Here is a 12,008-nt window from a genome sequence, read left to right as displayed (position 1 = left end):
AATGATAATACACAAACAAGCAACTTTTCAATATTACAGCATATTGTACACAAAGGCAAGTAAAATATCTGACAGAAAAGAAACAATGAAATCATACAAATGGACAGAGGCGCACACACAAAATGGATACAGTAGTCTACAGCACAGTATCATGTCTTAAGCGTATGTGGCTGTCCATCCTTAACTGATAGTTGTGAAAAGTCCATTGTATGTTTGAACTTGAGAGTTGGATTATAAAACATCTTTGCCAGCATTCAAAAGGGCCAGAGAATAGATATTTAAGTATTTATTCCGTCTAGTGTTCAAGTTCCTCTGAGTGGACAGAAGTGTTGCAGTCACTGCACCGCTGATAAGGACAAAGTGCTTAACTACAGTGTGTGTGTGTGTGTGTGTGGTGTGTGTGTGTGTGTGTGTGTGTGTGGGGGGGGGGGGGGCTTTGTACGAGTGTCTTCACTATACTTTGGTTAAAAATTTGGACCCAGAGATGAGTTAAATCTGACAGAACCACAATAGATGGGTCTGACAAGAAGGACATCTCAAATGTCCCCTGTTGGTGTGCCTCCAGGAACAAGGTTGGGAAACACTGGGGTTAAGTCTACAGTATTCATAATTAGCTGAATATTAAAACAATAAAAAAGTTAAAGGATATTTCCTCATTAGATAGCTGAAAGTTAATATATGTCCATGTGTGTGTGTTAGTGATAAGGAAACATTAAGATTATACCTTCTATTCAGACTATCAACAAACTATATTGACAAAAGTATATACACCCTTTCTACTTAGCAGGTTTAGCTATTCCAGTAATTTCAATAAAAAAAAATAAGTAAAAAGAATCATACCTAAACAAACACACACACAGTAGTAAAAGACTTGCATGCACACATAAACGTACAACAAGCGCACATGTATATACATGAACATAAAAACTTTCACCAAAACAAGAGCCCTTCAAATGTGCATTTTTATATGTTTAAGCCTTTATTTTGGGTAAGTTTCACTACTTACTGTAAAATTAAGAGATTAATGTTTAGACTTTTGCATATTATAACCTGGAACATGGATGTGGGAAATAATTACATTAGATCCAAAAGATAGTTTTAGCAACACAGCGCAGATGCTACAGAACACAGTTAGCTGACTAGCTGTATTAGATTGTGTGCTACGCTAACATATTACTTCACAGGCATTACTGGCTTGTACTTTTACATCCATAATATTATAAATTGACAGTTTATTGCTGGTCTGTGGTTTTACAGTGCTGTAATTTTTAAAGATTTCATATTTTAAGGTGAGCTTAACGGGTGCACTACTATGAAAATCACACAGCTTCAGTGTGACATCAATAAGAAAAAGTATAATTATATAAAGTGTAAATTATATAAAGCGTCTGCTAAATGACAAAAGTAAAAAAGTAAAGAGTGTAAAGACCATCGACTCTACCGTGCGACTCCACCGGGCAGGGACACCGGCAAGGGATAGTAGTAGCTTTTTATTTAATTTTTTCATTGATATGTTTATTATTGAAATGTTGTTGTTATATGCATGTGTTAATTTTATTTAATTTCTTTATTTTCTTAAATATGTGGGTAGATAGTATTTATAGAGTTGTAACTTTTTAGTTTTAGTTACTTTTTCTTATTTGTAAGTCGCTTTGGACAAAAGCGTCTGCTAAATGACAAAAGTAAAGTAAAGTAAGTAAAGTAAAGTATAATTAGATATTGTTAATAATAGTTGTTCATATTAAAATATGTATGAACTTAATAAATGAACTAGATTTTTTGTTTAGCAAAATCTTGGCATTTTAATAAATATTACATGAAATGTATTAAAAATGGTTAAGCTCAGTGTGATCACAACAACAGAAATGTGCGCTTTGTTTCTGTGTTCATCCCCATGAAGGAAATGTTTTATTGGTGTTTTATTTAATTTTTGAATGTGTTATTCAGCTGAAAGTGGACTAGTATAGATGTTGATGTGTGCTTCGATGACACTTCACTATGAATATATAACTGATCAAATTGAATGCCCTGTTGCTTGATTTTAGTGGGTTTTTTTTTTTGTTTGTTTGTTTTTTTAACCATAACCATAACTATAACAGTTTAATAATCGTAATAATTTTATGAGAATAAGGAAATCTACACCAAAGCTATAATGATAACGACTCAAAGAAACAATCTTGTTGGAACTGCTTTCATGATGTTTTTTTGCAGTTGATAAATGATAAAACACTAACCAGAATCCCTCTTACTTTAAACAGCGAGCATGTAAAATCACAACATGCACTTATAATAAAACAGAATATTATCAGGCATTGTTGTGGATGCTAATATACTTAGCACTATGGCAAGAAAGGACAGCAAGAAAGGACAGCAACATTGGAGTAGAGCTGCTGAGCTAGAGGAAAGTGGTGGGAAGAGATAACGAGAGGACATTTGACAGAAATAAAGGGGTTATGGGGTATTTTTTTTTACATTATTAGCAAGTTTAGAGATGATGCACCAATGAACCATAAACAACATTAACAGAATCAAACCGATAAAGATCTGGGCTTGAAATCAATAATTTGTTGGTTCATTTCCCAACTCATGATCCTGTTTGGAACGCCAACTCATGAAACTCATGAGTCACACCAGTGGGCTTGTGTAAGGCACACCAGGGTTACCGGTCCTGTCAACTGCTTTATGTGAAAGTCTGCTAAATGACTAGGTTCCTAATCTTTTGAAGGACTAGAAATGAATTCTGAAATCCAACAGCTTCAAAAAGTCAAAAAACAGCTTTGGGGGCTCCATTCACTAAAGTACGCAATCTGGTTTGGTAAACCTGATTGGGTTTCCCAAACATGGATTACTGAAAAGAGTGCAATTACCAGGCAGAGTTGGGCTTCATCGAACTGGCTAGCTACTGCGAGAAGGGCTGAGCTCCTACATTATCCATCACACCAGGCTTTAACCTCAACATCACGTTTTTTTCCATCAGTAAAGCAATGGCCAATTACAGTTGTGCTAAACGCAGAATTTAGGAATCGGCTCCCTTTGAAATCATGTGTTTGAATTTGAATTCAACTGACCGCAACACAGGAAGCCGAATTAGAATTTCAATTACAGGAAGAGTAATTTAAGGAATTACAACAAAAAGATTAAACACAGTTTATCCATCCATCAATCCATTCAAGACTTTCTGGTAAGCCTTTGTCAAACAAACAATCATTTAAGGCTTCATTTGTCATGCCAAACCTTGCATTACTAGGTAAAACCTTATATAAGAATGTCTTTAAATTTCATTCATTATCTGAATTCCATTCAAATTCTATTTCCTTACATTCCTACAATGGTGTTTGCTACCTTAATTCAAATTTAGGAATTTAAGGGGTATTCTCAATTAAATTCTGAATGCTGCACAACCCCAGTCTAAAGTCGGCCCAAAAATACAAAACTAAAAGAATAACATGCTTTGATGTTTTTTATTTAAACAAGGCAGGCTAAAGAAACGGTGTGTCGTTTCACCCTAAATAGTGACTTCCATAGCTTCCATTGGTTTTTGGGATCAATCTTGAAACCAATTTGCCCAATTAAACAGGACAGATATCAGTTTCACCATACATTATCCAAATATTCCAATATCAGCATTCGTCAGCATGTATTTGTTTAAAGTTCCTCCTCTATAAAAATAATTACATTAATCAAACCTGCAGCAACCACATCTGTCAAAATCAGCCAGCGCAATGACACGCTACAGGCAAAATATCACCTGCGGTTTTTATATAGGCTTGAATCATATTCAAACCACACAGGGCTCATGGGTCAATGCTGCTGGCAGCTGTTTGAGACTGTTAGGATTCGGCTCACGATGTCTGAGGGGTCTAGAGGCTAACCATCAATCGCCCTGCGACACGTGTTTTTTTCTTCACCGTGGAGCTCAGTTCCTCTGCTGTGCTCTGTAAGTTGCTGGCTGTGCAGATATAATTTATGGCAAATATATTCAGCCCAGACAGCTGCATTTGCATCAAACCGAATACTGAAAGAAAAACGAAAGCAGGAAGGAATGAAAAAAATGACACCAGAAACTACACAAGCACTCCACATATGTAGCACTGCAGGATACGAGGATACATGCCGAGTGAAGAGAGCTATTACTGTATGACAAAACCTTGTGGAAATCCTCCAGTCAAAGACAAGTACAACAATACAGCTTTTATACAAAACAGACAAACCCCAAAGGCCTCACAACAACAGGACACTTCTTCTGCACTGATTGAGAATTGGTGTCTAGGCTTATTTGGAAACTCACGCCTAATGAATTTTAAAAGTGGGTGTTGGATGGGTTTCTTTTTCAAGAAACCTCGTATGTGAATGACACTTTTAAGCCAGAAACACTTGCACTCTAATGTGAAGTAAAAATAAACCTCAGCATCTGCTCCTTATTGCTTTTAATGATTGGGATGGACTGCAAGACTAAAAGATGAACAACTTAAAATAACTTGAGAAACATTACTTTATTTTATTGTCATGCACATTTTTAGATGAGGATTTCAAATCTCAAATAATAGCATGATTGCAGGTAATATTTGCCAACTTATATGACCATCTAAACTTAACAACTTGTTTTTTTCTTGTGGAACTCAAATTATTTATTTTTGCATGGGGATCACTAAAAAAACTATGATTAAATGATAATAATAAAAAAATATTCCGTTTATGACATACAATATGTAGTTATAGTAAATGGTCCTGTTTCAAATGGTTTTATGAATTGCGAATTAGTGAATCAGTTCACTCAAAACCATTTGATCGAACAATTTCAATAAAATCAAATCACAGTAGACCTTCAGACAACACAAAATGGTCAGTGTAGGATTTCTACCAAAGAGTATTTTTGGTCTAAACTCGTGGTATTGATACGCAAAAATGGATTTTGGCATGTATATGCTACGAGATGGGAAGGATAAGGGTTGTGGGGTAGATGCGTATCATATATATGCAAAACCTGCGTATTATATGCACGCCAAACACGTTCGTATCATATATAACCCAAAGTCCATTTTTCCGTATCAGTACCACGAGTTTTCGTTTTTTAATTTGGCGTACTATTTATATGCATTTTCATGAGACCGGGCTCGAATACCACTAAAAGTCTTAGAACCACCAACTTGACTCTATATCTTCCATAATGCTGCTTACTCTAATTTTATGGTAAATATTTTAACTTCTATACTTTATCTCCTAGTATAGTTTTTAATGCTATGTACATTTTTTTTTTCCAATGGGGCTGTTCAAACAGCTTTACATTTATCTAAACCCATGACAGTAATGACACCCTAAAGTGCACTGGAACTAATGGCGCTTTTCCATTGCGTGGTACGACTCAGCTCGGTTCAGAACGGCACGGCTCAGTTCGGCTCGGTTTGCATTTCCACTGCAGTTTAGTACCGCTTTTAGAGTGGGCGGGATTATTCACGTGTCGTTATAGTTGCACCGCCTCTACTGCCGTGACACCTGAAAAACTTTTTAATTCCGCGTCACTCCATCAAACTCTCCCTGGATCTGCTCCTCGGCTATCAAAGAGAGGGATGTCTGTACTTCCTCAACAGACAACGAAACAGACATTTTTGGTTGTTAAAAAAGGTGTGCCCATTCAAAACAGTTGCGTTCGATCCTTCGCTGGCTGTGCTGATTTAAATCTAGTGGGTCTGTTGTGTCTAGTGCCGCAGTGACGATTTTCTCCAGCCAATCAGTGATCTGCTGATTTTACACGTCACGTTTTGGTAACGGTACGGCTCGCTTGGAACCTCGGCCGAGGTGGTACTAAAAAAAGTACCAGGTACTGAACCCAGTGGAAAAACCCTCAAAAGTGTGTCGTACTGAACTGTACCGTGCTGTACTATGCAGTGGAAAAGCGCCATAAATTGGCCCCTTCAAGCTTACAGGGGAGCTGCAGGCCCTGAAGAGAAAATGACTCAAGACGTCACCAAACTAGCATGAATTTCAACCACAGTCTGAGGACATCGACTGAAGACAGGAGGTCTTTCTGGGAAGTGTGAGGTCCCTTTGATACACATCTCACTGGGGTGAATGGCTGGTCTGTTGGGTGAGTCAGACTTGCCACTTGTTTGACTAAAGCTTTATGGGAGATTCAGGCAGACCTGAGGTATGAAGGGAGGTAAAGTATGTGTGTGTTTGAGCGCATGTACATGTCGTGTGTGAGGTAAACAAAAGTTTGCAGTCGTGGACGTCCTTACAGTCTCAGAGCCAAACTCCAGTAAAAATCAAAAGCAAACACAGCTAACAAGAAAGCACAGAGACAAACAAACACACCCTCCTTATCCATCACGCATAGCTCTAGCACAATCCTGAAAGAGTGTACAAGAGCAGCTCCTCTCCGGCATAGACAAGATGCCTGATTCAATAGGAGCAATAGGAGTTTCTTCTGTGTAAAAGAAGTGATTTCTGGTCTATTAGACAATATAGATTTTAGCAATGAATAAATAATAAATAATATTTTTGTCAGGGTTTGGCCATTGACAACTATTAAAAACTTAATCAATGTGAAATCAAATGTACATTCACAAAAGGCAATTTACATCAAAGAAACCCAAAGAGTATCAATAAACTGCCAAAATAAAATAAAAAACTTATTTTCCAGTTAAAACAAAGACATTTTCAAAACAAGACAAATTTGCTGAAAGTTGAATTTTCAGCATCATTACTCCAGTCACATAATCCTTCAGAAATCATTCTAATATGCTGATTTGCTGCTCAAGAAACATTTATTATTATTATCACAGTTGAAAACCATTCTCCTTAATATTTCTGTTGGAGAAACCATGATGATTCTGAATTCTTTGATAAATATAACGTTCAAAAGTACATTTGATTTCTTTCACTTTTTATCAATTAAATGCATCCTTGCTGAAAAAATTATTAATTCCTTTAAAAATAAAATTACTGACCCCAAACCTTTGAATAGTAGTGTCTCTTTAATATATATAATGTCTTTCTACACTGGCAGATTTTAAGTATGAACACACTGTAAACACAAGTGGAAACCTTGCCAGTGCAGTTAGACAAAATTTAAATCCAACAACCTGTTTATATAAGTGCTGAAAGGAGCTCTGAGGTGAAACAGGCCTTTGTGTAGATTAAGTTGTGTAATACACAGACTTTTTTCAAACTCTGCTACACCAGCAAAATACAGCAGTGCCCTGTAAGTGTGTGCACATTCATTGAGCAGCACCATTTCTTTCCATTCACTGTTTAAGTTTCATCTGGCTCTGTTCACTTACAGACGCTAACAGAATCCTAATTTCAGTCCAACAGTTACTTCTGACTATTGTAATCCTCTCAACACAAGCCTGAAGTCTCTCTGAGAGCTAAAATACACACACAGACATACAGAAACACAACATTTCATATTTAAAAATGCTAGACAGAGCAAAATAGAATGGGACCTCAAGGAGTGTTGCAAGAGCACAGGCTTGTCTCTATAAGTTGTTTTGCATTTTGCATGGGGTCCGGTTGTAGGGAAGATTCCAAATTTTAAAAAGAAAACTCAACCTACCACTGTTTCGATTCTTGCGGTTGGATTTGCCGCCAAGCAGCATCTTCAGACTGTTCCTGAACATGACTGCACAGTTCTGGACCGGGCTATAGAGAGATCTGCAGAAAGACAGAGAAAAATACAAGAGTGTGAGAAGCAAGCAAAAAAACCCTGATGAAACTTATGGAAACACCATGCACCTGCATTTTGAGTTATAGAAACTGCATAAATAGATAAACTATAATAATAATAATAAACTTGAAATATGCCATTTTAGCATACTAGTTCTCCTACTAAAAAAACACTGAGCAAAACAGGTAGAGTACATGATAACAGTTGCCACTATGTTTGAATCTATAAATAAGATTTGTAACAACACACACACACACAATCACTTTCTCCACAACTCCTTTGCCTATCAACACTGATTCCCAAAACGTGTGATCTCTTTACAAGTGCAGCTCGACCGGTGATGTTCGCCGCTCATCAGCTCTGAAGTCTAGACAAAGAGTTACTGAGGGGATTTTTGGAAGCCTGTGATTATGTGTTTCAGGTACACAGAGCCTTCTGCTGGAACGCTGCAGCTGATAATGAGTTTCATTCGAAGGATTCATCATTCTTCACTGGATTATTTTAGGCCTCACTCAACACCCACTCTGTGGAGGGATCACACCCTGATGCTGCTAATTACTGCTTCATGTATGAGCTGTGTGTGTGTTTATATGTGTGAAAGAGCACAGGATAGAGACACTTTGTTCTGCTGCTGCACAAGGTGATGTGGGCTGTTGATTTCAATGGAATTCATTCTTTGAAGGGTCTTTGTGCAGCTGAATTCACATGTATGGAGACATTACAGAAGAATAGAATAGAATAGAATAGAATAGAATAGAATAGAATAGAATAGAATAGAATAGAATAGAATAGAATAGAATGCTGGTTAGTCCAACCTCTGACAATATGAGCTATGACGTCCGTGCCAGTGATGTAAGTTCAAATCCAGTTTGCAACAATTTCTGATCCTTTTTTTTTTTTTCTCAAAAAGGTCAAACTTATAATAAACTACAGAACGGACTATGTTATAATGTAGTCTAGCAAGGTAGTAGACCACAAAATAAATAAACAAACTAACCAGCAAATAAAATTTAGACTCCTACGGTATACTTTAATATGGAAGTCTGTTTCTGTCACGGAATAATAAAATAAAAAAAAGGTAATTGCGAGTTTTTATTTCACAATTCTGACTTCGTTTCTCAGAATTGTGTAATACAAACTTATATTGGGATATAAAATCGCAATTGCAAGAAATAAAGTTAGAATTGCAAGATAAAAACTCAATTCTGACTTTTTCCTCGCAATTCTGACATTTTTCTCAGAAATGTGACATATAAACTTTCAATTGCAAGTTATAATGTCCAATTCTGAGGGGGGCAGACTGAAAGGTTCTCAGAATTGAGAGTTCATATCTGAGGGAAAAAAATAAGAATTGTGAGATATACGAAAAAAGGACAGAACGATAGAACTACAGAAGAGATACAATGAACAAAAATAGATGAATGCAATTAGTGAAAAAAGGCAGATGAACGACAGACATACAGACAGATAGACAGACAGACAGACAGATGAACTTTGCATCCCCCGCATGTACTCAGTTTCACTGTTTAATATTAATCTGGGCCTCCACACCTTCAAAAGTGTTCTTGGCTAAGGTCACACAAATGAGAAACAGATGTCTTTGTAGGGGAGATTGTGTGTATATATAAATCAACATCCACGGGCAGATAGTCTTCTTCTCTAGCACTCGATGCTCCTTTCGCTGAGCCAGCATTGGTACATGTTTAATGCTAATATGTTGCTGGGGCCACATTTGGCAGCAAGCCTAAGTGATTAAAATGATTCAGTGGGGGTCACAGATATATTAGTATTACTGAAGATAATTATGTTAAAAAAATCTATTTGCTATAACTATTGTGGTAACATTTAGTGAGCTCATTCTGCATACTTGACGCCCTGCCGCCCCCTCTCACTTCTGCTTCTGCCTGGTCATGAAAAAGTCTCTTCACCTGCTTGAAGCCAAAAGTGAAGGAGGAATTAAATGTTAAATGTTAGCGATGCTGAACAACTAAGGTCAAGCGAATCAAGTCCAATAAAATGAAAAAAAAAAAAGCAAAAAACACAACCAAATGCACCCCCGCTATTTTTTCTTAAAAAGTCAGCTTATCTGAGATTCAAATATAAGACCTTTTAAACCTTATGCAACATTAGTACCACTAGACCAACTAAGCACTCTCAAACAAGTGACCTCACAGTTAAACGTAGATTTATTTCATGCATAATGTGCTTGAAGGGTGAACTAAGGACACCAGGCGAGCACCCTTCAGTTCGGGCATTGCTATCTATCCTAAATAGTATGCAATATTTGAATTAATATGTTTCAAAGCATAGTACGTGGAAAATATGCATGTGCTATCAAGATGACTTTATAATGTGATAGAAAATACCATCATAATTAATTTCATTTACAATGTTGCAGACATACAAAGTAGAAAGAAGACTAGATAGATTGAGAGCAAAAGGGGTGTGCAACAGCTTCTGAATGAAGATGAGAGATGAAGAAAAGGATGACCTTATCCTGAGGCTGTGCTTCTTCTAGCTGATGAAGAACAGAGAAGACATAACTCAGTGTAGCGAGGTTTGCTGCTGTTTGCCGAGTGAACCGTGCCTAAGCATGAGAGTGACGAGACTAACACTATTCCCCAAAGCAGTCCCTCATTCTTGGACATATGCTTTAATGAGGTCTGTAGAAAAGCTGACACACAAACTAATGAGAAACTTAGATTGAAAGTTGGGAAAGTGAAAAATGGCATCTGCAATGGAGCAGCAGAAGGATCTATCACTCATTTTTTAATATAGCTGAAGTCTTGAGAAGAGCTACAAAATCCTCCCATCTGCAGCATCTCCATCAGAACCAATGGTGTTTGAAGTTACCATCAAATTCATACTTTTGTTATGGTCCTCAAGTGCGATAACTCATTACGCATGAACACAAATGAGAGCTTATACTAACTAAAACACAGCATAAAACAAACAAGCAATAAAATCAAATAAACAAAACCAACTAAATAAACATTGCTTGATGTTGATCAAAATTGTTGAAACTAAAACTAAACAGTAAATAAAACACAAACAAACAGAAACGTCACTTGACATTGTGGAAACATTTTGAAAAAAATAATAAACTAAATAAATAAATAAACAAACAAACAAACAAGCGTTTGACATTGAAAGTGGAAACATTTGAAAACAAATCCAAGTAAACAAACAAACAAACATTCCTTGACAATGACTGTGGAAAATATTTGAAAAACAAAAACAAACAATTATAATTTGAGATTGTGGAAAATGTTTCAACAAATAAATAATAAGCAAACAAAAACAAACAAACAAACAAACAAACATCATTTGAAGAACATTTTTTGACAAACATCCAAACAAAAATACAAAAATATTGTTCGAAAATGACATTGATGTTCCCAAAATTGAAAAAAATCTTTGGAAAACATTGTCAAATCTTTTAGACTTTGTCAGTTTTAATGAAGTGTGGATTTGCTAATCATGAAGGGTTTGTGACTAGTCTTCAGTGTGAGGCTTTAGGAAGACCTGCTGTCTGTCTGTGCTGGCAGAGGCTGTAAGTGTTTGTGGGAGAGAAGGGGGATGAGTATGATTTAGCCGTGCTTTGCTTTCTCTCCTTGATATTTGTTCGGGCTAAACAATAGCAGTGGGACGAATGACACACTCCAAAAGTGTGCCAGAAATCGGACAGAGTCCTGGTGAGCCAAAGCCAAATGTTCGGCTTTGTTACGTGCGTGTCTGCTGCTAATCCTGCCCAGTTGAGGGGGGCCTGTGTGAAACTGTCCAACTGGATTACAAGAAGGGCTATCAGCACAGAGTGGGACAGACAATCTAAAAATATAGAAAAATGGTGGGGGGGGAAAGTGCCTCAGGGGAAAAAGTATATATCAGGGTTTACAGTCACACACACACAGACATTTATGAACTCATACATCATTTATCGTTGTCAACTAACTTTCCAAAAAAAAAAAAAAAAGGCACTATGGTACAACCATGCAGTTTGGGCATGATATCATGGTGATACCATGGACTGATTTCTATCTAATTATCATGGTATTTTATTATGGTACTCATTCACCATGTGTGTGTGTGTGTCAAAAAAATTATTATTATTAGTAGTAGTAGTAGTAGTAGTAGTAGTAGTAGTAGGAGGAGGAGGAGGAGTACTACTGCTACTACTACTACTACTATTATTATTATAATGTAATAACACATAGGCTACAGTATTTGTCAACTACATCTATAAAACCAAAGTATTATCATTTTAAACAATTAGTCTACCATAGTGTTTTGTTGTTGTTTCTTGTAAGTGGCATATGCACACATTGTACTGACCTAGCATTGT

General features: G+C 36.6%; 1 protein-coding gene across 1 annotated transcript in view; it reads right to left on the bottom strand.

Annotated features, from left to right (window-relative positions):
* Positions 1 to 12,008, bottom strand: part of tanc2a (tetratricopeptide repeat, ankyrin repeat and coiled-coil containing 2a) — a 146,216-nt gene that overhangs the window by 70,078 nt on the left and 64,130 nt on the right. Inside the window, exon 3 of the mRNA XM_079379852.1 lies at positions 7,556 to 7,653. Coding sequence (XP_079235978.1) covers positions 7,556 to 7,619 — 64 coding nt within the window. The 5' untranslated portion in view covers positions 7,620 to 7,653. The remainder of the gene's footprint in view (positions 1 to 7,555; positions 7,654 to 12,008) is intronic.

The sequence above is a fragment of the Barbus barbus genome, assembly GCF_936440315.1.
Source record: "Barbus barbus genome assembly, chromosome: 3".
Lineage (NCBI taxonomy): Eukaryota > Metazoa > Chordata > Actinopteri > Cypriniformes > Cyprinidae > Barbus > Barbus barbus.
The sequence above is the reverse complement of the archived record's forward strand: the minus strand, read 5'-3'. Positions and strand labels throughout refer to the sequence as shown.